Source organism: Oculina patagonica, chromosome 4 (genome assembly GCF_052425735.1).
Source record: "Oculina patagonica isolate OP01 chromosome 4, crgOcupat, whole genome shotgun sequence".
Lineage (NCBI taxonomy): Eukaryota > Metazoa > Cnidaria > Anthozoa > Scleractinia > Oculinidae > Oculina > Oculina patagonica.
Window position 1 is genome coordinate 2177253 of NC_135761.1, and position 25574 is coordinate 2202826.

Here is a 25574-nt window from a genome sequence, read left to right on the forward strand (position 1 = left end):
ATAGCGCTATAAAGTGTGTTAAGAACATAGTTCCGTAATCAGAACTGCTATATAGTAGTCAAATGCTTAGTACTGAATACGGCTAGCCTAGCTGTATCTTACATATAAAGTTGCTTACCTCAAAGTATATAGCCATATATCAAACGTCCTGTCGATGTTAAAAATCTACACGCTTAAAAATGCTTTCTGTTTCATTTTATCAGCTTCTCCAGTGGTAACTTTCTACCTCAGCTTACGCTTTGCAAACTATGGAACACAAATTGTTACAATTACAACAAGCGACAAGGAGCCGGCTCAAGGTTTCACAATCAAGCCAAGGACCATTGTGCAGATCACTAAGAACGTCACACACAGGAACGCTATAACATTCTGGGCCAAAGCAGCCGATCACTCCTGTGTTCTGAACAATCAACCCAGCATGATCATTATTCCTCAAGACAAACCGGGCGCCTGGCAAGTTGTCAATATTACTGATAAATGTAAGTAATAAGGTTTGGAACTCTGATCAAATATACCTGTAACATCAATTCTAACTGTTTAAGTCTTGGTGTTTGCATCCATTTTCTACAAAATGATCAATTTTGAACATTTCACATATTACTGTAGTACCGTAAAAACCTGCTTTAAACAAGCTTCCCCTAAATCCCTTCTGTCAATCATTGATACAAGCCATTCCTCCTTCCCCATCCTTGCCTTCGGTTAATTTTGTTTTGTTTAACATTTGGATGGAAAATTAGCTCTGTGCCGTTGTTAGGAATTGTTTAATCCCTCGCTAGTCAATCTCTTTAAACAGAGTATCGTCTTGAGTACCATGTGTTAAGTTTTGTGTAGGTAGTTTCGAGTTTCTAACCAGTTGTGTTGGAGGTAAAAAAAAAATTTTGCTTTCCTCCTGGTTTTGTTTCCCCCCCCAGTAGGGGATTGAACACAACTGGTTTGAAACTCGAAACTACCCCTGAACACATGACTAAAGCAAGTGAATGGATACAACTACAATAGTTCACATTGTAGTTCAATTTATGATGTTCTGTGATGTGTCACTTGTTTTAGATGTTCCACCAGTATTCCCGCCACCCTCTCAGCTATTCTCAATCCTGCTGCAAGTCACAAACAATGCCGGCTGTCAAGTAACTCTGGTATCGAACGACGCTAAACCACTGAACGGTGAAAGTCTCCTGCCCAACAGCATGCTAACTGTCAGTAAACTCACCACACACATGAAGCCCATCAAATTCTATGCTGTGGATTCTGCGACAGAGAAGCGACTGCTGATTAATGGCATGGATACCGTTAATGTTTCACCGAGCATGAAACAGATTCTGATGCCTTTGGTTATATCAGGTAAATAATTCGAGTTAATAAGTAAATCAGAGTTAATAAGTAACAGTATTTAATGAGGAAGGAACAGCTTAGCCTTTCCTAGCAACAGTTCAGCGGTCGAAAGCAGAACTGATATCACTTCCGGTTAAAAAAACAATGGAAACTCCCGGTTTTCATTGCCTTTAATTTTGTAAAAGATTGAACCGTAATAATTAAGAGTTCTGTATTAAGAGTTCTGGATAACAAATGTGAAATTACCTTTGCATATTAGGCGTGCAGAGCTTAACTTTTCAGTAAATGTCTCGATGTGTGGCTTTAAAGTGTAGAACCGTGCATGTCAAACAAACAAAAAATACGGTTTTGGCGGGGGCTGCGCATGGCGCTGTACCTTTGACAACTGTGTTGTAGATAGGTATTACTCTAGCAATAACCTTCGGCAAACAAAATTGACCAAATAGTTGAGTTTATTTTTTGATTTCTTTTTTCACAGATGGTGCTGGACAGAAGCCAGGTAATTCTACTTCTACATTGTATCTGAGTTGTTGCTTTTTTTCTAAGCTTCGATAGTTTCTTGCGTTTTTTTTTTCTGAGATCTTTAGTACTAATGTCACTAATGAAGACCTTACAATTGTGTTTCATGGCCTTTCTCTCAGCTATGCCACCCCTGACTCCAAGCCAATACTGGTCATTCTTTGTGGTATCAAGTTACGGGTTCATCCCTGGTAAGGCACCTCTGAAGGTGAACGGCAACTCCCAGACTGTAGATGGTGGTCTTCTGTTGGATGGCAGCTCCGGTTACCTTAGCTCTCACCTGAGTGGTCAGAATGCTCTGGTGAATCCTGGAGAATTCCCGAAAGGGTTTACGTTTGGTTTGAAGCTGAAGTTCCCTGCAGCAGTGATGCAGTACGACAGCCCTAGGTATATCCTGGATACAGGGGAGAAGAGCGTCAATTCGCCAGGAGTTTCGTTATACTTGTTGAATAAGAAAATGGTTATGGAGCTGGCAACTTACGATACTCGTTGGAAGGTAAGTATCTCTTAATTAAACAACTCTTTTTTGATGCTTCTTGTAAAGACAATAAAAAAAGATCGTTTTCAGAAGTTTACGGTAATGTTTTCAAACCTCACACAAGGTATACCACACAAGGTATACAGCATTTCAAGATTCTTCACTCTCGCACTGTATTGTAATGAACATAGCCTGTTCCAGGCGTTCGGTTAGTTGGGAGCAGTGCGAAGAACGGCGAGCGAAAAAAAAAATAGGGGAGGGGTGTGGGGAGAAGAAGGAGCACTTCCTCGTTAGTCCACTCGCACTTTTTTTTTCATTCGCCGGTCTTCGCGCTAATCCAGTTTCGCGCTGCTTCTCAACTAACGTACGCCTGGAAAAGGTTATAATGTACATAGCAAGATAACACATGAAACGTGCAGCTGGAAAAATATACATATTAAATAATCAGCCTCCAACGCTCTGCACTGGCGTAATTTTGGCTCATCACGGAATCCTCTTTCAACGCTGACTCGAACGGACTTTCCAAATTCTGGAAAACCTGTTTTGAATCTTGCCTAACCTACTTCGACGTGATAGAACTAAAATTCCCTGATAGCCGGATACTCTTACGTGACAAGTTGTAAGACCTTCGCCTATGTACGAGGCTAGTGCGTGACTTGCGTTACGTAACCCTTTCTTACTATCGTTGTGTGACTTTGTCCAGGCTGAAACAGATGTAATCACGGACCAATGGTTCTATCTGACCACATCTTGGCGAATGAAAAGCGGCCTGAAAATGTACATCAATGGCAAGCAAGAGGCAGAGGACAAGGGAGGGGTGGGTGTGCAGAACATGAAAGACTGGAAACAAAAGGAGAACTTCTGTGTTGGACGTAACGTAGGAGGCAACGGAGAGTTCTTTGCAAATTTCTACATCGCATCCTTTGTGGTTTTCAACAAATACTTGAAAGCACAGGCAGCGTATTCTGCGTATCAGTATTACAACAACGATGGTAAGATTTTCTCTGTAACGTTTAAGCAGTGATAATCAAGCAATAAATTAGTACGTTAGTTAAGTGTCATCAATTTTTGTCACTGACTAGAAAGCCTCAGAATACGCATTTTGACCCTACTCATTTTTTTGATAGAACACAGCATTTTTTTCATTGTAAAAAAAAAAAACGTTGGGAAAATGTCTGGAAATTTGCCCAAGAAGTTCTTAGCTGTTCAGTAAACGTCTTTCTGTTAAGTAGAAGCCAAAATTTCTGTTCTACTAGAATGGTTTCGCTTTTCCGAAGTCTGAACAAGACTGACAAACCTGGTTTGGGAAACAGTCTTGAATTTGACCAAAAAATATGAGCAAAAAAGTTCCTTTACTCTACGTTCAGTTGTCGTTTTTTACCAAATACGGACTTGTTAATTCCATCTTATTATTTTCTTTTATCCGTAGTGTCCGTCCAACCAGCCAAACTGTATTACATCACCCTTCTTGTAAACAACACTGAAGCAGAAGACATTCTTTTAGCCGCAAGCGACAGTCAACCAGCCAGCGGCTTCACCATGAAGGGAAAAACATGTAACAGGGTTGTGAAGAAGCTTAGGAATCCCTCTCCCGTTAAGTTCCGAGTATGGGGCGTGTCAACTGATAAACCGTTCTTACTGAATGGAGAAAGAGAGATCTCTGTTGTTCCCAGTGATTTTGAGCAGGATGTGACAGAGATGTCTATCAGACTGGTGAAGCCTGGGGGTAAGTGTTTTTGGTGTTGTTTTCTGTTTCAAAAACAGAGCATAACAGCGTCTGTTGAGTTTTGAACCTTTCGGCTGCGAAATGCAAAAGTAAAGCTCTTGTTGAATAGTTTTTGACCTGGATAGAGGACCCCTATGAAAACCAGCGAGGGCATATGTGGCTTCCTCTCTAAATATCGTAAATGTATTATAGCTCGTTAAAACGACTTAAACTCCACACACAAGCGTGACTGAGGTCATGGCTGACTTGAATAAAACACGATCTTAAATCAGTATCTCGTCCGCAAAGTAAGAAGTAACTTTTTCAATGCGTCTGTCAAGTATTTTAACTTGTATAGCTCAAATTGGATATCCCTTTCCACATAAGTTTTCTTTAAGGCGCTTCGCAGTTTATTAACGTATCGACTTCACCAAGGGCTAGGCCTCTTTTACAACAGTGTCTTCTTCAATTCTTATCCTTGCTTCATCCGTCACCGTTTCCTTTAGATGACCTGTCTCCTCCCCCGAGATTCCACATGTCGTTCCTGGTGGATAACCAAGCAGGCGTAACATTAAGGGTGCTCACAAGCGACAATGACCCCCCTGATGGCTTCAAACTGGAGCCTGAGCACAAGAGTATCATCACAAAAGAAGTCAGCAACCCCAGTGACATGTCCATTCATGCAGTTGTGCCTGGTGAAGAGAAGACGTTACTTCTTAATGGACAGCCCAGGATCATTGTTGCACCCAGTAAAGCGACTGGAGATCCGCTTGTGTTGAGAATCACTGGAAAAGGAGGTCAGAGTTATGTTTCTTGATTATCTCGATATGCAGTCAATATTTAAGTGCCTACCTGAAGCAATTTTATGTCATAGTGATGAAAATTGCCCGAGCTGAACAAGATTTACCTGGAGTGTAGTTAGCTGTACATTACTTCAGGTTGTCGGACATAAAAAAAACCTTGCTAAGGAAACTTCTTCGTTCGCAGTGTCGGCGAGATTTCAGAGGTAAATAACATTTAAGTTTACAAAGCAAATAACAGGAAATGAACGACTATTCACTTCACTATCCATGTGATTCATTCAGTTCCAATTCGTGCGAAATTTTACGTGCAAGAGTCTTACAACCAATACGACATGAAGCAAGTGCAATGTAGTAGCTTGCAGACCAGCATTGAGTCGTTAAGACCTCTCACTACAAGCAAGTACGTGCACTCTTGATTTAACAAACGTTTGTGTTTCTTTCAGGAGCGGCTCCAGATGGTGGGATTGTGGTTAATACTCCACCAGGTGAGCCTCACATGGCAACAGGGGAAGATTATTTATAAGATTAAGTTAAGACAGGGTTTCACTAAAAAAAACAAATAACCCCATTCTAGATACCACATCTAAATGCGGTTTACGCTAACTGCGGCCCTGCCTAGTCGTGGTTACACAAACCACGTGTAAAAATCAATAGGCCCTTTGCGTAACATTTTCACGTTAAATGAAACGTTTGTCAGAGAAAAGATTTGTATGCTGGATGGAAAAGGTTACCATTTCCATTTAGACATCAGTGGTCTTAAAATTAACAAACTCACTAATATGATTACGCTCTTTCCGTTTCTATCATCTATACCACGGCCATTTTATTTTTATTGAAAAGGCTGCATGACAGGGTAATGCAAAGAGACAATTCAGCAATAAACCAAGTCAACTTCGCTTAAATAATCTGCTGTCGTCTTTTTACTACAGTTACAAGTATCTACTTCTGGAGGCTTAAATCCATCACTCCTCAAGGCTTTGTAGAGGGCAATCCTGCCTTCAGAGTGCATGGGAACGTCAAAGCTAGCGACGGCGGCGTGGCATTTGATGGGCAGACTGGGTTCCTTACCACTGACATGAGTGGTACTGACTGTGTGATGGACCCTGCTCTTTGCACCAAGGGACTTTCAATTGGTATGAGTCTGAAATTCGACCAATCAGCGAAGGACTACAAGGAGCCAAGATATTTGATTGACACGGGTGCCCAGAGCTCACAGACGCGCGGTGTATCGATGTATGTTAAAGATGGGAAAATCTTCTTTACGTTGGCGATTTCTCAGAAGGCTTGGGAGGTACGTGGACTTTTTTGTTTCCTTAATACTAGCCAAACAAGCTAAAATATAAATCCTTCAGTAATTATGGCTCGTTTGCAACTTTTCCGTTAACGAAATCCATCCGTTTCCTCAAACACGCGCCTTAATGTTAAATTAGGACGCACATGCATTTTTTAAACATCTTTCGTGAAGGTTCAACCAAGTTAACAAAAAAATGTTTCTACGTATTCTTCAAAACAAGCAAATCGTGAAAGAAAATTGTGAGCGATCATTGAAGCAGTTTGTATTGCAAAATTCGGACCGCTCAAGAAGAAATCAGAACTGGTTTGCCATGTAATTCTTAAGCTTTCGCCAACTATTATTTCGACTAATTTCTTTTGTCAGGTCTCAGCTCCGTTGAAATTTGACAACTGGTTCTACCTGACGGGAACATGGAGTGAAGTTGAAGGCTTATCGTTGTGCGAAGATGGCGTGCTGCAGGCTACAGACGCTCTGGGAAAACAAGAGCCGTCAAGACCAATAAACGTCGCACAAACAAACCTCTGTATTGGCGGAAGGGTTCCCAATGTTTTTGGCTCTGACTTTGCAAAGTTTTCCGTGAAATCGCTGGCTGTTTTTGACGAATGCATCCTAGCTGCTCACACAGGCAGTGTAGCTTCTTACTATAAAGATTATGACGGATCAGGTTAGTGATCAAGATTGCAATTTCTCTTACAATATCAATACACTGTTTGATAAAGAAGTGAGGAGAATAGAGAAACTCGTCAACTTAAAGGGACTGCGCCACGAATTTTAGCCAAATTTAGGCATGTGAAATTGACCATCAAGTTCAGTGGAATATAAAAATGACCTCTTAAAACAGTGAAGGAACATTTCAATAACACAGCAAATACAAAAGGAGGTACGGATGGCTCAAAAGTGTCGAAGATTGAAACAGATTGCGATATGGGTTTTCTAAAATATTGTTGGGCTGAACAGTTTTCAAAGTTAATCTCGTTTGCTTGTAACTTTAAGTTTTAACGCCCGCAAGACAAATGTGGCTTCAATAAAGCTATGGTTTTGTCGTTAAGATCCAAAGAAGTTATTCCTTTGCAAACAATTGGATTCATAGCGAGTATTTGGCAAAACTATAAAATAAATAAACTTCACTCAGCCGTGACACAGTCCCTTTAACAAATTGACGTCAGTTTTTCATGCGTCTGTCTTGTTACTGATGATGAATTTCGTCATAACGTTGTCAAAGTAGTTGTGGTTCCACGAGGCGTAGCAAATAAATATCACATTTTTAGTTAATCTGCTGACCAGAGGCCCATCTTGTCTTTATAGCTTGACTTGGTAAACACTGGTCATTTCGTTGATGTTTTGATTCACCACCAAAGTTATTAGAACTCAATTGCAAAGAAAAAATATTGGTAATCAGTGAGGCGAATTATAAAATGTTTTGACCTTGTTGAGAATGTAAGCTCCATCAAGATTACTTTACTCAGTTTCATTTTCAAATACAAATGAGTCAAGCTCAGTGTCGATTTTCAAGTCTCCACTATATGTCATCTTAAACCAGATCACCCTGGCGAGCCTCACTCAGAAACTTTATTGGCCGTTGAATACTGTTCAAAAGTTCACCATTATTTTACTATCTTTGCTTATTTTTCAGGAGCTGCGGCCAAATTTTACGTCGTCCTGGAAGTGACAAACCTTTCGAAAAAGAATTTGACTTTAATGCCGTCAGATCGTTATCCTTCACAAGGTTTTACGATCAAATCCGGGGTTGTAGCGAAGATTAAGAAAGCCGTGCCCAGGCCCTCAGCGATAATCTTCAATGCAAAAGAAGACGGCGGTAATCAGGAGGCATTGTTTTTGAATGGTCAGGAAGGCATTTCTGTAACTCCTACCAAGTCTCCTCTACAAGATGTGAAAGTAACTGTAACACAAAAAGGTTTGTGATTTTTTCTGTTGACTGTATGCCGGCTTTGAATCTGTTTCCTGTATAATTGGTCTTCTAGCAAGTATATCCGGTCCCTTTAACAGGTATACGGGATGATCGTTCCCGCACGATTTTGCAATATTGTAGCGCAATAGCAGCTTTGCGATATAGTTCCGCGCTACAGTTCAAAATTGGAGAGAAATCTGCTGGTGAATGTACCAGGAAATTCTACTAAGCAAATGTCCTATCTTTTGATCTTGTTTCGGGCAAACTACTTGTGATAGAAGTACCACTGTTACGCTGCAACTTTACAAAGAACATTCGGTTTGACAGTATTTTGCGCGAATTGCACTGTTTCTATGGGAATTCTATGTCAGGTAATATCCCTTATAATTGAACTTGAGGTGAAGTCTGTTATAGCCTCAGTTGATCAGTTGTGTATTAATTAGCTGTGCTCGATTGCGCTCAATCACGGTTTAAGCTTTCTGTATCTTTGTCTGTACATTTTTCCGCTGATTTGATTCCGGACGGTCTCACAAAAGAACATTGACAAAAAGGAAACTCAATGTGATCTATTGATAGAGTTCAACATACCCGTAAGTCGTATGATGATACTTTTCACAGAATCTAAGCGTAGTTAACGTTTTATAATGTAGGTGAAGATCAAGAAGATCAATGCTCTTTGTAATTTCTAAGCATAATTAACGTTTTTATTTTCCAATTTCAGGCCAGCCATTTTCGGAGCCTGTAATCTCAGCAGGTGAGTTTCTGAGTACAGATTCTCCATACTGGAAGTCACGTGTTTTCTATAATTTGTCCTGGGAGAATTTGTTTTTTTTTTTTTAATTTTTTTCCTGAGATAATTGTTCTCATGCATTGCCTTCTTAACAATTCGCACATGAACAACATGTCGTGCCAGTGCGCATGCGCCTCCAAGCCAACCTCAGACCACTAGTACTGTTGGTGCTCTTTGTAGTCAACTCCTTTAAATTGCATTTAAATACATTAATTAAGCACTTCACGACCATCTCATTAATCAAGAATATATTTCTTTTCCTTTTTTTATATTTTTTGTATTTATATTTCTATTTCTTTTCCAAAGGTGGAGCCATGGAAGAGTCGAGTGTTTCAGGTAAATATTACTATTAATTAATTATTAATATTACTAGAAATCAATTCCCCGTTCTTTATAACAGTAAGAACTCTTGTTAGACGTTTTGATATTTGAAAACGTACGCGTGTTATGGTTTAAGTTTCAAAATTGGAGTGATGAGCGCGGTAAAAGTCGTGTAAGGCAAAGCTTTCACCTGATTGTCAGATGAGGCGGTCTTTATTCTGATTGGTTAAATCACGTTGCACGAGATTTATCGACCAATCACAAACGTGAACAATATTTGCTTTTCATTTGGCAGCACCTCCAGTCAACCCGTCCCATTCATGGATTCTCTCAGCAATGAATGACAAACAAGTTCCCGGCAACCCGCCCTTAAACATCCACGGCAGCTTAGAGGCTATACTGGGAGGATCACGTTTCGATGGGACTCAGAGCTCTTTGAGCGGACAGCTGCCTAACACGGCGTGCGTGATTGATCCAGACATGTGTATCAGTGGGTTCGCTCTGGGCGCCAAACTGCGATTCAGTGACCTGTCACTGACGTCCAACGCGCCTCAGTATGTGATTGATAGTGGTGCTAGCGCCAACAACAAGGGCGTCAGCGTGTTCCTGCAGCTGAACTCACTCTATTTTAAGGTTGTTACGTCCAATGCGGTTTATCAGGTAAGGGATGTTCGTACCAAACAACTTTTTCGCTTGGTGGTTTCAACTTGATGGTTTTCATCTGACGTTATCAAAATTCTAAAATCTAAACTGTAAATCCATACAAAGCTATGCTTTTCACATATTTTATACATGAAGGACACAAACCGCTATTTTAATTTTGGTATCGATAAAGTGCTTCGTTAAGGAGATAGAACATTTTGAAATTTGTGTAGTCCCTGTTGAACGTTTCTTTACTGTCACAAAAAGGGTTATTTTTATCGCTGTTTTCCAATTTCCAGATGTGATAATAATTTAGAATTGACATCTAGAAGGAATTTGAGTGAAAGGGAATATCATCCATGGTGGAATCCACGTTTCTGATTGTGAAATTCTATGACCGCCATATTTGTGCCCAAAAGAGGCACACAAACATGGCAGCTGTATACTGAACACCGAATTTTTCAAAATTAGTATGGACAAAGGAGTAGGAACCCGGAAAAATCCGAGCCAGGGGAAGATGAAATGAAGAAACCCGCTACCTGGTGACAACGCGCGAATGACAGTGACGCGAACCCGAGCTAGACGCGGAGGGACGAAGTTCCTGTTGACGGCCCCTGACCAAGTTCGTCGAGACGAGGCCCCGCCGACTGGAAGGGTCCGGGGGAGGCGAAGTGACAGTGCACATCGTTACCCGACGCCACTGCCGCCCGGCCATGCACATGTGACGCGCCAAAATTAAGGAGTAATTTGTCACCTATGATATTATTATCGTTATAACTCGGTTGTGAAAAACGCTACAGAGCTATAATTTTAATTTTGACAAAACGTATTTTTTGCCTGCTTTATAATCTGAAAGTTTTCTCGGATGTTTTTCCTATATATAAACAGTTTTTGTAACACTGTTGGAAACCACCAATAGCGGAATTCTTTTTATCGATTTCTGGCACGATTTTCTGCAGTCTGTAATATTAAAAATGTTTGCTTATTTTATATTTCACCATTACAGGCCTCCATCCCTGTCTACGCAAACAAGTGGTTCTACGTTATGGGAGACTTCAGCGGAAAGACTGGGCTCCAGGTCTATTCTGATGGCGAGCTGGTGGACGGGGATCCACTGGGAGCGAAAGGAAATCACGAGTCTTCTGGAAATCCCCAGAACTTCTTTGTGGGCAGCAGTGTCAATCAAGGCGCACACGCAAGGTTTCAACTGGCTTCCATCTCCACTTTCAAAGGGGTACTGTCTCCAAAAACGATTTCTCACATCTACAGTTACTTCTGGAGGCAAGGTAGGTTTGTGCTGTGACTGACTCGAAACCCAGCTAAAGGGGCGGTATAACTTTGCGTTACGGAAACCATTGTTGGTTAATAAATTTGTTTCGGTGTGGATATAACTAAGTGTTGTTACCTTTTTAATCTGTTGTTGTACCATGCCTCTATATTTTAGAGTCGTTGTCACAGCTTTTAGTTATTCCCCGCCAAAGATTGCCGCGTGCGTCACAGCTGCCTGTGTTTTTCCCGCCATAAATTGCGTCCAGTTGTTTCCCGCCAAAAATAAGACGTGGGATAAAATTGATATACTTCCTCTTTTGTTATATGCATATTAAAGACATTTCTCAGTTGCAAAGATAAACAAGAAGCAAAGTCTTTGGTAATTTGTTTTGCAGGATCTGAAGGAGAAGGCGAGAAATACTTTATGGTCTTGAAAGTTATGAACAGCATTGGACAAGACGCTCTCGTGTTCTCTAGCGACAACCAAGCACCTAACGGCATGTTTGTGAAAAAGGGTTCGTTCTTGACGGTTGTGAAGACAATGGTTTCCAAACAGCCTGTCAACTTCGTCGCTTTGGATAGCTCTACCAATGCTAGAGTGTTCCTAAACAACCTTGCTAAACTGAAGGTCGAACCATGTCACTCACAAGAGAAAGTCATGGAGGTTACTCTTACACCGTCAGGTATGTGCTTGCGTTACAATTCTTGATTTTCATGTTACGTCATAAAATTCTGAAATCAAAATTCACTAGGCCTGCTAAATTTTCGTTCTCATTAGACGTAAGATAAACAAAAAATATATCTTTTTGCAAATTTCCAGATCGATAGTGTCATTCGTGTTTTAAACAGAGCATTTTTAATATTTGAGTTCTCCGTCGTATTTGACATCAAGCTGAGTGCCGTGACAAAGCTGTTTTGTTTGAAATGGGCCTTTCCTTTCCATTTTGAGCAGATTGAACATTTCAGATATAGTAAGTGGTGTTTATGTGAAACTGTACTAGCTCATGAGCCAAAGATTGCCGCTGTTGTAAACAGAATTGAGTTCCAGATGGTTTCTCTGACATCACGGCGGCCATATTTGTGTCCCTCGGAAGGACACAGTTATGGCACCTCCATACTAAGCTTTATAAATTTGCGTGGAAAGGTTCGGCAAATAACTCGCGAACGGTACACCGCACAGACCTGAAACTTGGAGAAATTGTTTATCTATTTATCGTCTATAATATTTGAAATTCATAGCTTCTGTAGTTGAATGGTTTTGAATTTATTTTTTGATTGCGTGACAGTGAAAACCAGCAATAATCATGCACGTTGCAAGTCACGGTAGTCACGCTGTCTTGCGGTACTCGTGCAGTCAAACACTAGCTAGCTTGTCACAAGAAACGAACTCTTCACATGACAAACAAGCCTTGTGCTACAGACATAGGGCCCGGACGCACTGGGCAATTTTTTGTTTATTTTGCGAAAAAATCTGTCACCAGTTCCGTGAGACAAGTGCGCCCGGGGATTTTCAGATCTACCAAATTTTGTCAAGCCTTACCAAACTTCAAAAGCGCCGTCGTCCTGCCTCGGAGCAGGACAAATTTTTGTCAAGCGTCAAAACTGACAGATTTTTCAATTAACATGATTTAATCTTAAAGAAAACGTCAAACAAGTATACTTGTTCTCGCTTTTAAAGGCAGTTGTCTGCCATAATATTTTATTTTTTTCTCGACAATTGAGCTGTGAACGGCGGAGGACGGCAAAGATATAATGACAAACGACTCACACAACAATATATACGGCTCGCAGTACTCCTGGCTTGGCACAATTTTCAAACCGCCCGAGTACAAGTACCGCTGCTGATCAAAATGAAAGCGCAGCGAGTCAAGACTATTGAATTGTACTAAATGCGAAAAATGCGGCTCTTATCGGCCGGAACGTAAGACTCTTTTCAGTGAACGGAAAGTTATCGAAGCTGTACAGTTTTAACATGATTGACACTTTGTGATTATCAAACAATTTTGTTGTTTTCAAGTGCGTCCACGATTGCCAAATTCAAAATTTGGTAGAGACAAAATTTGTCGAGACTTTTGGTAGAGCCAAACAAATTTTGTCAGTCCAGTGCGTCCGGGCCCATACTGGGCTCTGGCAAAAACGTCTTACTCAGCGAATTCTTGGCCAAAGTATGATTTTTTGGCATTACTGGCCACGTTTTTATACAAATTGATTAAAACTTGACTTCAATTAGCCCAACAAAATCAAGCTTAGCTCAGCTGATAGAGCAACGGTATCGCGGAGATCATGGAATCAAGTCCCGTTGTAGCCTTTTTTTTTTCTTCAGGCTAAAAAGCAATTGCTTAAATTGCTTACACACTGCGAGGATTATTTCATTCATTTTATCATTTATCCGCAGTTCACATAATGTCGTTCATATATTCACTGTCAAAATCAATCTTACACTTTGTGTGTATGCCAGAACTGTTATTTCAAAAAAAAATAGGTTTACGTGTAGAGGCTTGCTGGATTCTGAAAGTGTTTTGATTTTTGTTTCTTCAGGAGAAAACAACGATGACGCGGCGGGACTTGCACCTTCTGCTGTCGTTCCAGGTTTGTGTGTTATGTCGAGTTGCATTTCGATAAATATCGCCATGTTATCTATTGTTTGTCGTGTATTTTTGCATCACTTACCAGTGAAAATGTTTTCGTTATTCAGCCAGTCCAGCGGCTCCCTTTCATTCATGGTCGTTCATCTTCAAAACGCACAACAAGATCGTAGGAACGCCACCGCTTAACCTGTATGGAAACACCCCCATCCAAGGCAGCGGCATGTTATTTGACGGTGCTGGTGCATTCGCTGAAGCCTCTCTAGTAAAAAGCGACTGTTTGCAAGACCCTGGGCAATGTCAGAATGGATTCTCTATGGGTGCCAAGTTGAAGCTTGATGAAGCGGTCATGTCGTACAAAATGCCCAAGTATATTGTCGATAGTGGAGCTCGCAGCCTGACCACGCGTGGGGTGTCTGTGTACATCGTGAATGGTAACCTGATCTTTGAGTTAGCCACCGCGAAAAAGGCTTGGAAGGTAAGCTGTATGCGGAAGAAGAGTTTGTTACAATTAAATTAGTGCTGAGTTTGTGATGTCTTCAAAAACCATGAGACGCTAGGACCGCTGCAGCACCCTTTTAACTATAAACTAATGTGAGTTTGGGTCGTTCCGGGAGTAATCGAAGATCCTAGTATTTAACCATACACCGTCTAGAGAGCTTGAGCGCTGACGTTTTATAACCACGAATGGCAACCGGAAGTGGAAGGTTCTTCTTTGGCGCGTATAAGCGACTTTTTGTTCATAAATTGAACTTGTAATTGCCAAAACAAAGGCTTTCCAACAATTTTTTTGAGTTAAACGTTCGCCAAAAATTTAAACATTCGACTTCCGGTTGCCGTCTGTGACTCAAAAACATGTGTTTAAGCTCTCTACTTCTTTCTTCAAGCCCTGAAAACCACTTTCGATCCGCGACATGAAGTATAAACATTGATGTCATGATTTGTGTTCGTTATGTCTTTAGGCGCAGGCAAAAATCACTGCCGATGTTTGGTGCTATGCCAGTATGACATGGAAAAACGACATTGGTCTCAAACTCTACCTAGATGGTGCAGAAGTGGCGTCTGATAATCAGGGAAAAGACATCGACCTTCAACTCAATGCCAACAAGCCTAACTTGTGCTTCGGTCGTGACGTTCAAGGGAAGGGCCATTATGCCAAGTTCTCTATCGGATCCTTCTCTACGTTTAGGTCGTTTTTGTCTCCATCGATGATGCGTAATGTGTACACTTTCTATTTTAGAAGTGGTAAGTAATTACTTTTGGTGTAAGGTTTTTTCCGCTGGGACTTTGCAACCTTTCGTCTCTAACTACGGGCTAACCGAGTGCAATTGCTACTTTCTCGTCAAAAGTAAGAGTGTGCTGAGAACATGAACGTGACCAGTATGCTAAAAAAATTATATGTCAGGATTGTAAAAAGAAACTGTTCACGAATGGGGTACTCAATTTAAAAAGAAGGGAAAGTAAATTGGTGCAGATTCGAAGTCATGGAGTCACATCGAAAGAGAACATTACTCGGACAGACATGTGAAGGCTTGTGGGATTGTTTGTTTGTCTGTTCTTTGTTTGTTTTTGTTTTTTTTGGCGGAGTTAGAAAATGGTAGTGTTATAATGGGATGCACTGTACTGTGACCTTTTGTTTGTTTTGTTTTGTTTTGTGTGCGTATTTTATTTTTTTTTTTTTTTGAAAACTTTTTAGTCAGTCAAACAGCTAGCAATTACACGTGTAATGTTTTTTAATAATGTTATCGGAAAGAACTGTTGTTGAGACTGGTAAAAAAGTCAAAAAAAAGGAGAAAAAAAAAGAGATAACTACAGGATCTTTAGGGTTATCCACTTCATCTTAATCAGGTGCTAAGTTGTGTTGTTATTTTTTAGGCATGTTTGATTCATCAGCTTCCAATACAATTAAATTAAGAGTGAAAAACACGTTCGACAAAGATGTGCAACTCCTGGCAAGCGACAAACAACCAGCGCAGGGTATTCAGGTGAGGCAATACTTCCTAAAGGAATAAGAAGGAGTAGCAGTTACTCCTAGTCCTTTAATGTTATGCAGTTAATTGCTGGCCCTGGTGAACCAACTAGGCTTCCACACAGATTTTATACATGCAGTGGCTGTAATATTAAACCAAAAAGGAACAAGGATGGTAGGACTGAGCAAAATTTAGATGGATTTGAAAGGTCCGTCTGCGTTTGTGCCTAGTGGCCCATCAGTCCGGAGCTTATCCCGATTTCCGTAGTATTAAGCGATTAGAAGTATTTCGACTCCTCCCTGGATTGGATGCTAGTCCTTTGCGGTGTTGGTCCCAGCATTTAATTCGTCAGAACCCATTTATACACCTGGGAGTAGAGAGGCACTATGAGAGTTAAGTGTCTTGCTCAAGAACACGACGCAGTGTCCCCGGCCTGGGCTCGAACCCGGACCTCTCGATCCGAAGTCCAGCGCACTAACCAGCACTCTTCCCACAAGTTTGTACATAAATTATGCACACGTAATTCATCATGCCCATTTTCCTATTAAACAGATACTTAAAAAGTACACCGTGGAAGTCCACAAAGATGTGGCACTTGGTCAAGCAGTCACTTTTAGTGCCAAGTCCGCTGATCTGAATCTGTTGTTGAATAATCAAGACAAACTCACTATTTCACCGGAGCTAACACGTAAAGGCCCGTTTGTTGTGGTCATCTCCAAGGAAAAGATTGACGGCGCAGGAGGTAAGAGTGATGCAATTCCTATGTACTATGCCAATACCTTAACAAGCAGATGACGACAAAGAATTTAAGGAAACATTGTCTTGATGTACTGATGGAACAATTCCGTTAACCCCATATTTAACTTCTTGTTATCTTAGCAAACATCAAGCGTGAGTGAAGATCCGACAATTTAGATTTAAAAGCCAATTTTGATTATTGTTTAACTCAAATATCTTTCTTCATACATTGTAAATGTTGTGGTTCAATTGTACCCTTGGTACAATTTGGTGTTTTCTTTGTACTGGTATATGGTAATATATATTAATGAATATAAAACAAGGGAAAATACTAGACTGTACCAATGCGAAATTGAGCCACAATACCGTAAAATTCCGATTATAAGCCCCCCGGTTATAAGCCCATCTACCTGGAAACAAAAAAATACATCCGATTATAAGCCCCCCGGATATAAGCCGGCCCCTCTACCGGATGACAGTACTGAACAGGGCTAAATGTTTGGAGGGGCTTTATTATGCGTTTTTAACCTAAAAACCTATTTCGATCAACACTCCCGAGGCTCGTTTCGAAACGTTTATTTCATTTCGCTTATAAGCAGAAATTTCCCGGATATAAGCCCCTCCGCTTATAAGCCCACCCAAAAGCCCTTACGAAGTTGTATAAGCCCAGGGCTATAACCGGAATTCTACGGCATATGGTGTTTTGTTTCGGGAATTCAGAACACTGAATGATACGTTAAACCTAGATCACAGTAACGAAATATTGACACAAAGACGAAATCACGCAAACGCAGGAAAAACAAACTCTGGTATATGTTGCCAGTGAGACACACGGGAAAAAACAAACAAAACAAAAAAATTGTTTCTTTTTAATATAAATATTGCCAGTGTCACGCATGTTTTAATGATGGGAATAATTTTCTTGCAGACGGTTCAGCCACTGGTACATATTACATATCAATGAAGATCTTAAACAAATCGGGTAAAAATGTTGTTATTATGCCAAGTGACAATAATCCACCACAAGGCTTCCCAGTCAAGAAGGGCTTCATGATGTCATTCACGAAACCGACCACTGGCAACTCGGCTGTAACATTCAAGGTTGTGGATCCGGCTTCGAACGAGTTGATGAAAATCAATGGCAAAGATTTTATTGAGCTGGTACCAAGTGAAGTCAAGGGTGCGCCCACAACTTGTGAGATCTTGGCTCCAGGAATGTCACCAGGTTTGTAGTTTGATTTATAAACTACAATTTACTCCACGGTAGAAGGAACTTGTATCTGTCATAATCAGGATGGAAGTCAAAGGAAAACAAATTTCTTTCTCGGGGAAAAGTCAGGAAAGTTAGTATCTGGTCATAAATTTAATGTTTAAGTCAAGGAAAAGTCAGGAATAGTGAAGGTTGTTGGTGGTTTTGATAATGAGTGCTGCCGATAAAAAACTGATCAGTGTTGGTGAAAACAACAACATCAACAGTAATAACAACCGTCTTATTATGGTCATGGTAATGAAATTGAGTTTAAAAGGTTTCCAAGAAAATGCAATGTACCGTAGGTTACTGTTTTCTTCAATATCACACGGTGGGATTTCTGCGTTTTTTATGAACCAGTCGTTACCTGAGCTAACGCAGAAGTGAACGATTTTCCCGATAACACATGTTCAACATAAAATTTTACTTGCGGTTTTCTTTTTTTCGCCTATGATTGATATAGCAACAGAACATTTCTCAAAGATTTCGAGCGATTACGTCCATGCAAGTCTTACTATCGGTTAAAATATATTAAACCGCGGCAGTTGTTGTTGTTGTTGATGATGGTTTTTTTTGTTAATTACTGCACTGTGGTCTGTGAATTTAACGATGTCCACCTTTGTTCTCTTTGTCCTTTGTTAGGAGGACAGCAGTATTACGTCACTTTAAAATTCATGAACAAGGCTGGACAAGACGTGTTAGTTCGTTCAAGCGACAACAACCCCGCCCAGGGCTGGAAAGTCAAGAAGAACTTCATGATGACCATTACCAAAGGTACCACCTCTGCTCAGCCAATCACACTAGCGGCTTCATCAGCGGACGGCAAGAATGCACTGACATTGAATGGACAGATGGAACAGTCTGTGACGCCACAGGTTTCTAAGGGGAAGCAAGAAACGATCGTTCTTGGAACATCAGGTGAGTGGCTGACAGGGTAGATGATGAACTGTGACTAAGCGACAAACTTTAACCTCAGTTAATCCATAAAACTAAAAATCTTTTTTGTTAAAAATATAGATGGTAAATTTTAAGCTCGGTGATAAATAATGTAGATGAATTGTTGAACAATGACACGAGCATTGGACAAAGAAAAGGTGTGAGTCCCCGACCAGAATCCACCCCTGGGGTCCCAGATACTGGTTGGGCGCTCTAAACAACTAAGCTATGAGAGACTCGTGGGAAGCTGGGCCATTTACTAGGTTGATATGTGACACGCGTCCTGCATACTGCTATGATCACTTATTATTTACTTTCCAATTCATCTTCATTGTGTTCTTCGTTATTAGGTGGAATTGTTTATGTAATGTTGGATGTTTACATCAGTATCACAGATAGTGCGCGCGCCTTAATTTTCAATTCTGTTTCTCCTTTCCAGTTTCAGGAAAGAAGAAGTCCAGTGTCCCTTCTGTCAGACAGCACATCGCCGAAACGCCTTCCCTGTACTATGTGACTTTGAAAGTCAGGAACCGTGCAGGCAAGAAGTCCATTATAGCGCCCAGCTACAAGGGACTGAATGAGGGGTTCCACATCAACAGCGGCTCCATTATGAAGATCACGCGAGAGTTCCAGAGCTCGGAGCCCTTACTTCTGAAGGCCTTCGATCCTGATTCGCACTCGGAAATGATGATTAACAATCGGAAGAGCATTATTGTGAAGCCTGCTAAGTTTAAAGAAAAAGTCACAGATGTTGTGATCTCTCCACTAAGTAAGTGTTTTTTCTAGGTGTTTTGTATTATCTGCACCCCAGTGCACTTTTTTTTTTTTCATTATGAGCAGCGTGTGAAAGGGACTGTTTCACGGATTTTAGCCAAATTTAGGCATCGGAAATGACAATCAAATTCGGTAAAATATAACAAATAACCTCTAAAACAGTGAAGGAACATTTCAATAACACAGCAAATACAAAAGAAGGTACTGACGATCATTAGTGACGCAGATTGAAACAGATTGCAATATGGGTTATTGAAATGTTTTTGGGCTGAACAGTTTTCAAAGTTAGTCTCGTTTGCTTGTAACTTTGAATTATTACGCCCGGGAGACAAATTTGGTTGTAATAAAGCTATGGTTTTGTCAGTTAGATCCATAGGAGTAATTTCTTTGCAAACATTAAGTTTCCTAGCAAGTATTTGGCAAAGCTTCAGTAAAAAAAAAAAAAACACAGTCGACAAGTCGACAAGCCGACAAGGAAGGGAGGGTGGCAAATCCTCGTCGCGTCGCAAGATATCTAGCCTTTCTCCTATTTATGGGCGATTTTTTTAAGCGTTAGTTTAACGGCATTTATATATTTTCTTCCACTTTATAAGATGGGCCATCCGGACCTGACGAGCGTTACATCCCACTGCTCATACACAACAAGGTCGGCCGTGAGATTAGAGTTGAACCGTCAAGAGGCCGCAAAGGAGGCTACGTCGTCCCCGAGAACAACTACTTGAAAGTCTCCATGATCTTCCCCAAAAGTGGCGCTCAGCCTGAGCCCGTCACATTTGACGCTAAGGATCTGGAGACCGAAAACGACCTGGAAATTAATGGTGACGTCAAGAAGGTGTCAATCACTCCTGGAGAGTTCCCGGATGAAGTAATCAACATGACCATCACTGCCCCTGGTGAGTAAGATATTAGTTGTTTTTTTGTTTTGTTTGTCTTCTCTGCGTGTGTTTGTTTGATTTCTGTTTGTTGTTTATTTTTTGGTTGTTTGTTTGTTTAACTTAGGGATTAAGGTTTTTGCGTAAGGAATTTGCGATTACAAATATTTAGAGATATTATTAAATTATATTTTTAACGGCAGTTCTAAAGCCGTTATGAAAAATTTCACACTTCTATACCAGTATGACAGGACACTTTAACACTTGAACCATGCTGGCCATTACGCCTTTCGCTTGCCTTTCAGTGCGCTGCCATTTACTGGTTTCCTACCATTTGATCGGAGATACAAAACAACAAAACAACAGTTCGATTTTGTAACGGTATTCAATAAGAACCTCCAAATAATGCTTTATAAAGTGCTACAAACATTTATTCTATAAATGTACCGTTTTCAGCCCCTAAAATCAAGCCTGTACATTCCTGGTCAATGATATCAGTAAAGGACAGCCGCATCTCAGGCGGACAGCCTCCGCCAGCCGACAAACTCTCAGACAGTAGCATCATATTCCACGCGAGGCATCCACACTCCACGCAGGAAATCCCTGGGAACCCTGACCTGAGGACGCACGGAGAAATGACTTTAGTAGACGGGGGTTTGGCCTTTGACGGGCACGAGTCGCACGCTGTGGCCCAGATCTCGACCGAAGACTGTGTGATTAACACAGAGAAGTGCACTGATGGGCTTTCGTTTGGTACAAAGCTCAAGTTTGACAAGGCAGATGTTAGTGACGAGCCGCGGTACATTGTGGACACCGGTGCTCACAGCCGAGGCATGCGCGGCTTCACCTTGTTCAAGCAGAAGGGTAAATTGTTTGCTGCGATCAGGAGTGCTGATAGGGAATGGACGGTAGGTTTTGGCAGCGCTAACGGAAAGCCTTTGAGCTCCGTAATGTAATCGTTAAAGAAATGGCAATGCCATGTAACTGATGCGTCGCATGCAGCGCCATTTCGCGTTATTTGACGTAAATATAACATAGCGTAATGTAACTTAACGTTACTTGCAAAGCCTTTCCTAGCAGGATTGCTGGAGCTATTGTGCATCTGTTAATGGTAGTGATTTTAAACGACAATTTTAAATTGTAAATAATGCGCTAGGCTCGATTCTATGAGCCTAATAATGCGCCAGATGGAAGAAAATTGTCTCCATAAGTTTCGGGGTTACTGCGCGTGCTGTTTCAGTTAGCTGTCGTTTCAAATTTCCACTGAAGAAGGGGCAGTTACCCCGAAACGTACTGGCGCATTATTTACAATTTAAATTTATCGTTTTAAAATCACTTCTTATATGCGCTACACAGTCGTACGAAATTTCTATTAAAGATGTCTTTGTAAATTATAGTGTCCGGGAGTATTAAAGGCGACAGACGCATTTTTATGGCTATATTTTAGCCCACGTTAACCATTAGATTGCGATAGGTTAATGTACTAGTCTTCGTACATCATAAAATCAATAATCCATCCTTTTCATTACAAGGTCGAAAGCAGTGCTGGTGCTGCTACGAATAACTGGGTTTACGTCATGGTTACGTGGAATAAAAAAGATGGAATGAAAATGTACTACAACGCACAATTACGAGTTCATAATACCACAGGAGAACCAGTCCATACGACCACAGTCAACCCATACAAGGACAACTTTGTGATTGGTCGAGAGGTGGGAAATAACGGTCCGTTTCACCCTGGGAAGTTTGATGTGGCGTCTTTGACGACCTTTGCGGGAAGTCTATCACAAGACGACGTCAACGCAGCTTATATTTTCTTCTGGAGTGGCTGTAAGTTGTGAAAACTGGCAACTTTTATTGTATAAAGTAAATCCGATAATAAAACACCCTTCCCCTCCCCCAGCAGAAAATAAGCCTATCCGAAAGTAAGTTCACTGAGTCTCGGGCACAAACTGCCCGCCGCAAATCAAACTCCCCCTCCTCCTCTCCCCCTCCCTCCCAACCCCATTAACATAAGCCGTAGGCTATATTTCGATTTCTCTCTAAGTAGCGATATAAAATCGTGCGATTACGAAGCCTTCTACTATATACTTTATTTTGCCTCAGTATCTTCAGAAACTGTTGATATTAACTAGTTGGCTAGTTGTACATCAAGCAATATTCGTCTGTGCAAGTTGAGTTGTCGGACTCAAACGCCCTTCCAAATATCAACCCAGCCATTTTTAAAACTGCATTATTTCTTCCGTAAAAACAAGCCCTAATAGAAACCCATAAAAAATGCCGGATTTTTACGGCTTTTTTAGTTTATTTCCACAGCTTTTGCGTCAGATGTGAAGTTTCCAAAAAGGAATGTCTAAGTTGATAAAAATATTTATATTTAAGTGGTGACACAATAAAATAATCACGACTCAGTCCATTACTTATTCTCCGTACATTTCCCCCGCAGTATCTGCTAAAATCTATTACGCTTCTTTGTGCGTCACAAACGAAGTCGGCCGACCAATTGTTCTCAAGCCGGACAAGGGTAACCCCCAGGGGTTTGACATTGTTCCCGACTCCACCCTAGAGGTGACGCTGATGTCCATGTCAACAGATGGTGCGCCAATCAAGCCAGTTTACTTCATTGCTGAAGACAGAGATACTTTTACTCATCTGAGGATAAACGACTTTGATAAACCTTTTCCTGTGACGCCCAGGGATGGAAGGAAGCCTTGTAAAAACCTTATCGTCACTGTGGCTCGTAAGTGTGTGTTTGTGTTTAGCACTTTGTTCAAATTGTTTGCGCTCATCGTGAAGAGTTTAAAAGGGCGCACGATCAGATCAGACTGTGACGATTCTAAGCTTAATTTGATTTCTAAATTTCCTTTAATGTCAGATAATTTCATTGCAGTGTTTGGTAATGACCATCTTGTTAGGGAAAAAGATATATTTTTGCAAAATAAATTGAAGCAGAATTAGGACGTAAATTGTCACTCTTTATTTTGTTCGTCGTATTATGACACGCTTATTATCATTATGGTATTGTTTTCTTGATAGTAGAGAGTCGTGGATTTGTTTTATTCATGGTGGCAACTATGATAATACTAAAACCATTTCCCCCTTTGTTTTTTTTTTGTTTTTTGTTTTCCTTTTTTCCTTCCACAGCACCGAAATTACGGTACAAGAAAATGTGGCCATTGCGTAAAGTAGAGAACGGCCGCCTTGTCGGAGATGATCCCGTCCCTGAGGCCCACGGGGCTATAGTTCCCCTGGAGGGAGGGCTGCTGTTAAACGGCAATGACTCCTGGCTGGATATGGGAAACTTTGAAGGTTAGTCAAGTAACAATTATATTCCATTTTGCTGCAGTCAAACTAAGAACTAGTTTGCTAATAGCTCTGGTTTTCGTAGCATAAATAAACTAAGCATGATTATTTCGCCTGCTTTAAGTGAGGTGCTAGTCGATTGCAGCTTTGTTGTGTCGTTTATGCATGGGTTTTCGGTAGAACCTTGAGTCCTTACTGAAGTATACAAGAAAAAAAAAAGCCGGTATACGCTATAATGCCTGGGTGATTTTTGGTCTCATTCTTCATAGTAGAAAAAAAAAAAATTTTTTTTTTTTTTTAGGAAGACACCTCAGCGCGCGCTGTTTTTTTTGCGGGGGCTCTCTCCCCGTCGAATTAGAATATGTAAAAATACTAACAAATTCAACCCATTTTTCACTTTAGGTGAATGTCTGAGCAATCCCGACAAGTGCACCGCTGGTCTGTCGTTTGGCATAAGATTCAAACTTGATGATGCAGCTAAAGCTTACAAGGATGAGCCTCATTACATTGTGGACAGCGGAGGCTCTAGTAAGGAATCACGCGGTTTCACGCTTTTCGTGAAGGACGGCAAGCTGTACGCGGTAGTCTCCGTTCCTGATGAAGTGTGGCGGGTAGGTTATCCTAATTTCAAATCCTAAATTCTCCTTACTAATTCCAATACATTTCTTTTTGTGTGTTGTGAGAATTTGGTGGCAAATCATTTTTTTTTTTTCGTTTTTTTTACAGGTTGAATCAGATTTCTCGTTCAATGCTTGGCAGTATGTAATGGTAACCTGGGCACGAGAGAACGGTCTAGCTCTGTATATCAACGGCACAGAGATCACTCGTGCGCTGGGGTACATGCCTCAAGAAGGCGATCACGATAAAGATACATACACAAGGCTCGTGGTGGGACGTAATACAGCAGGGACACCGTATGGTTACACCAGGATGGTCGCCTCGTCTCTAGAGTTCTTTGATGCGGAGGTCCCGGCTGAGAGTGCTAAGGATGTATTTTTGTACTTCTCTAGCAATGGTGAGACTCAGCGTTTTTTTTTTTTTTTTTCGTTACGAGCTTTAAAGGAGCTATGTCACGGGGATTTCGCATATTTTTGATCCAAACTGATCTGAAATTAGTGGTAGGCAACTTAACCCATAAGAAATATTACCTTAGAACAATTAAAAGAATAGTAAATAATAAAGATGGTAGATTTTAAGCTCGGTGATAAATAGTGAAGAAATTATTCTACATGACACGAGCGTGGGACAAAGAAAAAAATCTGAGTCCCCGACGGGAATCGAACCCATGGCCTCCCAGATACCGATCCTAGCAGTACGCAGGACGCGTGTCACTTATCAACCTAGTAAATGGCCTAGCTCACAGCGAGTCTCACGTAGCTCAGTTGGTTAGAGCGCCCAACCGGTATCTGGGAGGCCATGGGTTCGATTCCCGTCGGGGACTCAGATTTTTTCTTTGTCCCACGCTCCTGTCATGTAGAATAATTTCTTCACTATTTATCACCGAGCTTAAAATCTACCATCTTTATTATTTACTACAAATGTGATGATTTCGACATTGCTGATCCTAGCAGTACGCAGGACGCGTGTCACTTATCAACCTAGTAAATGGCCTAGCTCACAGCGAGTCTCACGTAGCTCAGTTGGTTAGAGCGCCCAACCGGTATCTGGGAGGCCATGGGTTCGATTCCCGTCGGGGACTCAGATATTTTCTTTGTCCCACGCTCGTGTCATGTAGAATAATTTCTTCACTAATTAAAAGAATATATAATCTGAATTTGCGGATAAAAATCATGCTACGGCTATCGGTTTTTTGAAGACGCGCGAAAACAACTTGAAAAAGAAAACCTTACCTTTTCAAGTTGCAATCTGCTTCCATCCGAGCCATCCGCAGCCAAAGATGCTCGTTAACAGTTTCAGTGCTTTAATATAGCATTTTTTTAATAAAAATGGGCTATTATTTTTAGGTTTTCTGGGACACAAATATAAATTTTGGCTGTTCAAAAATCTGGTCAAAATCCGTGACATAGTTCCTTTAAACTTAAATAAAAAACTGAAAGCTTCGTTTTGTGATTAAATCTAATATATATA

At 40.9% G+C, this 25574-nt stretch overlaps 1 protein-coding gene across 1 annotated transcript in view; it reads left to right on the forward strand.

The window, feature by feature from the left end:
• The window catches only part of LOC144651171 (uncharacterized), a 77710-nt gene that overhangs the window by 36590 nt on the left and 15546 nt on the right, over window positions 1-25574 (forward strand). Inside the window, 31 exon segments of the mRNA XM_078511060.1 lie at window positions 204-479; window positions 1048-1338; window positions 1808-1828; window positions 1971-2344; window positions 3030-3318; window positions 3756-4052; window positions 4538-4828; window positions 5278-5319; window positions 5764-6125; window positions 6492-6792; window positions 7762-8043; window positions 8759-8791; window positions 9134-9163; window positions 9444-9808; window positions 10797-11076; window positions 11455-11742; window positions 13598-13648; window positions 13755-14122; window positions 14607-14889; window positions 15520-15629; window positions 16167-16356; window positions 17281-17577; window positions 18244-18519; window positions 18977-19306; window positions 19905-20204; window positions 20640-21091; window positions 21716-22013; window positions 22630-22923; window positions 23328-23492; window positions 23889-24097; window positions 24213-24501. Coding sequence (XP_078367186.1) covers window positions 204-479; window positions 1048-1338; window positions 1808-1828; window positions 1971-2344; window positions 3030-3318; window positions 3756-4052; window positions 4538-4828; window positions 5278-5319; window positions 5764-6125; window positions 6492-6792; window positions 7762-8043; window positions 8759-8791; window positions 9134-9163; window positions 9444-9808; window positions 10797-11076; window positions 11455-11742; window positions 13598-13648; window positions 13755-14122; window positions 14607-14889; window positions 15520-15629; window positions 16167-16356; window positions 17281-17577; window positions 18244-18519; window positions 18977-19306; window positions 19905-20204; window positions 20640-21091; window positions 21716-22013; window positions 22630-22923; window positions 23328-23492; window positions 23889-24097; window positions 24213-24501 — 7734 coding nt within the window.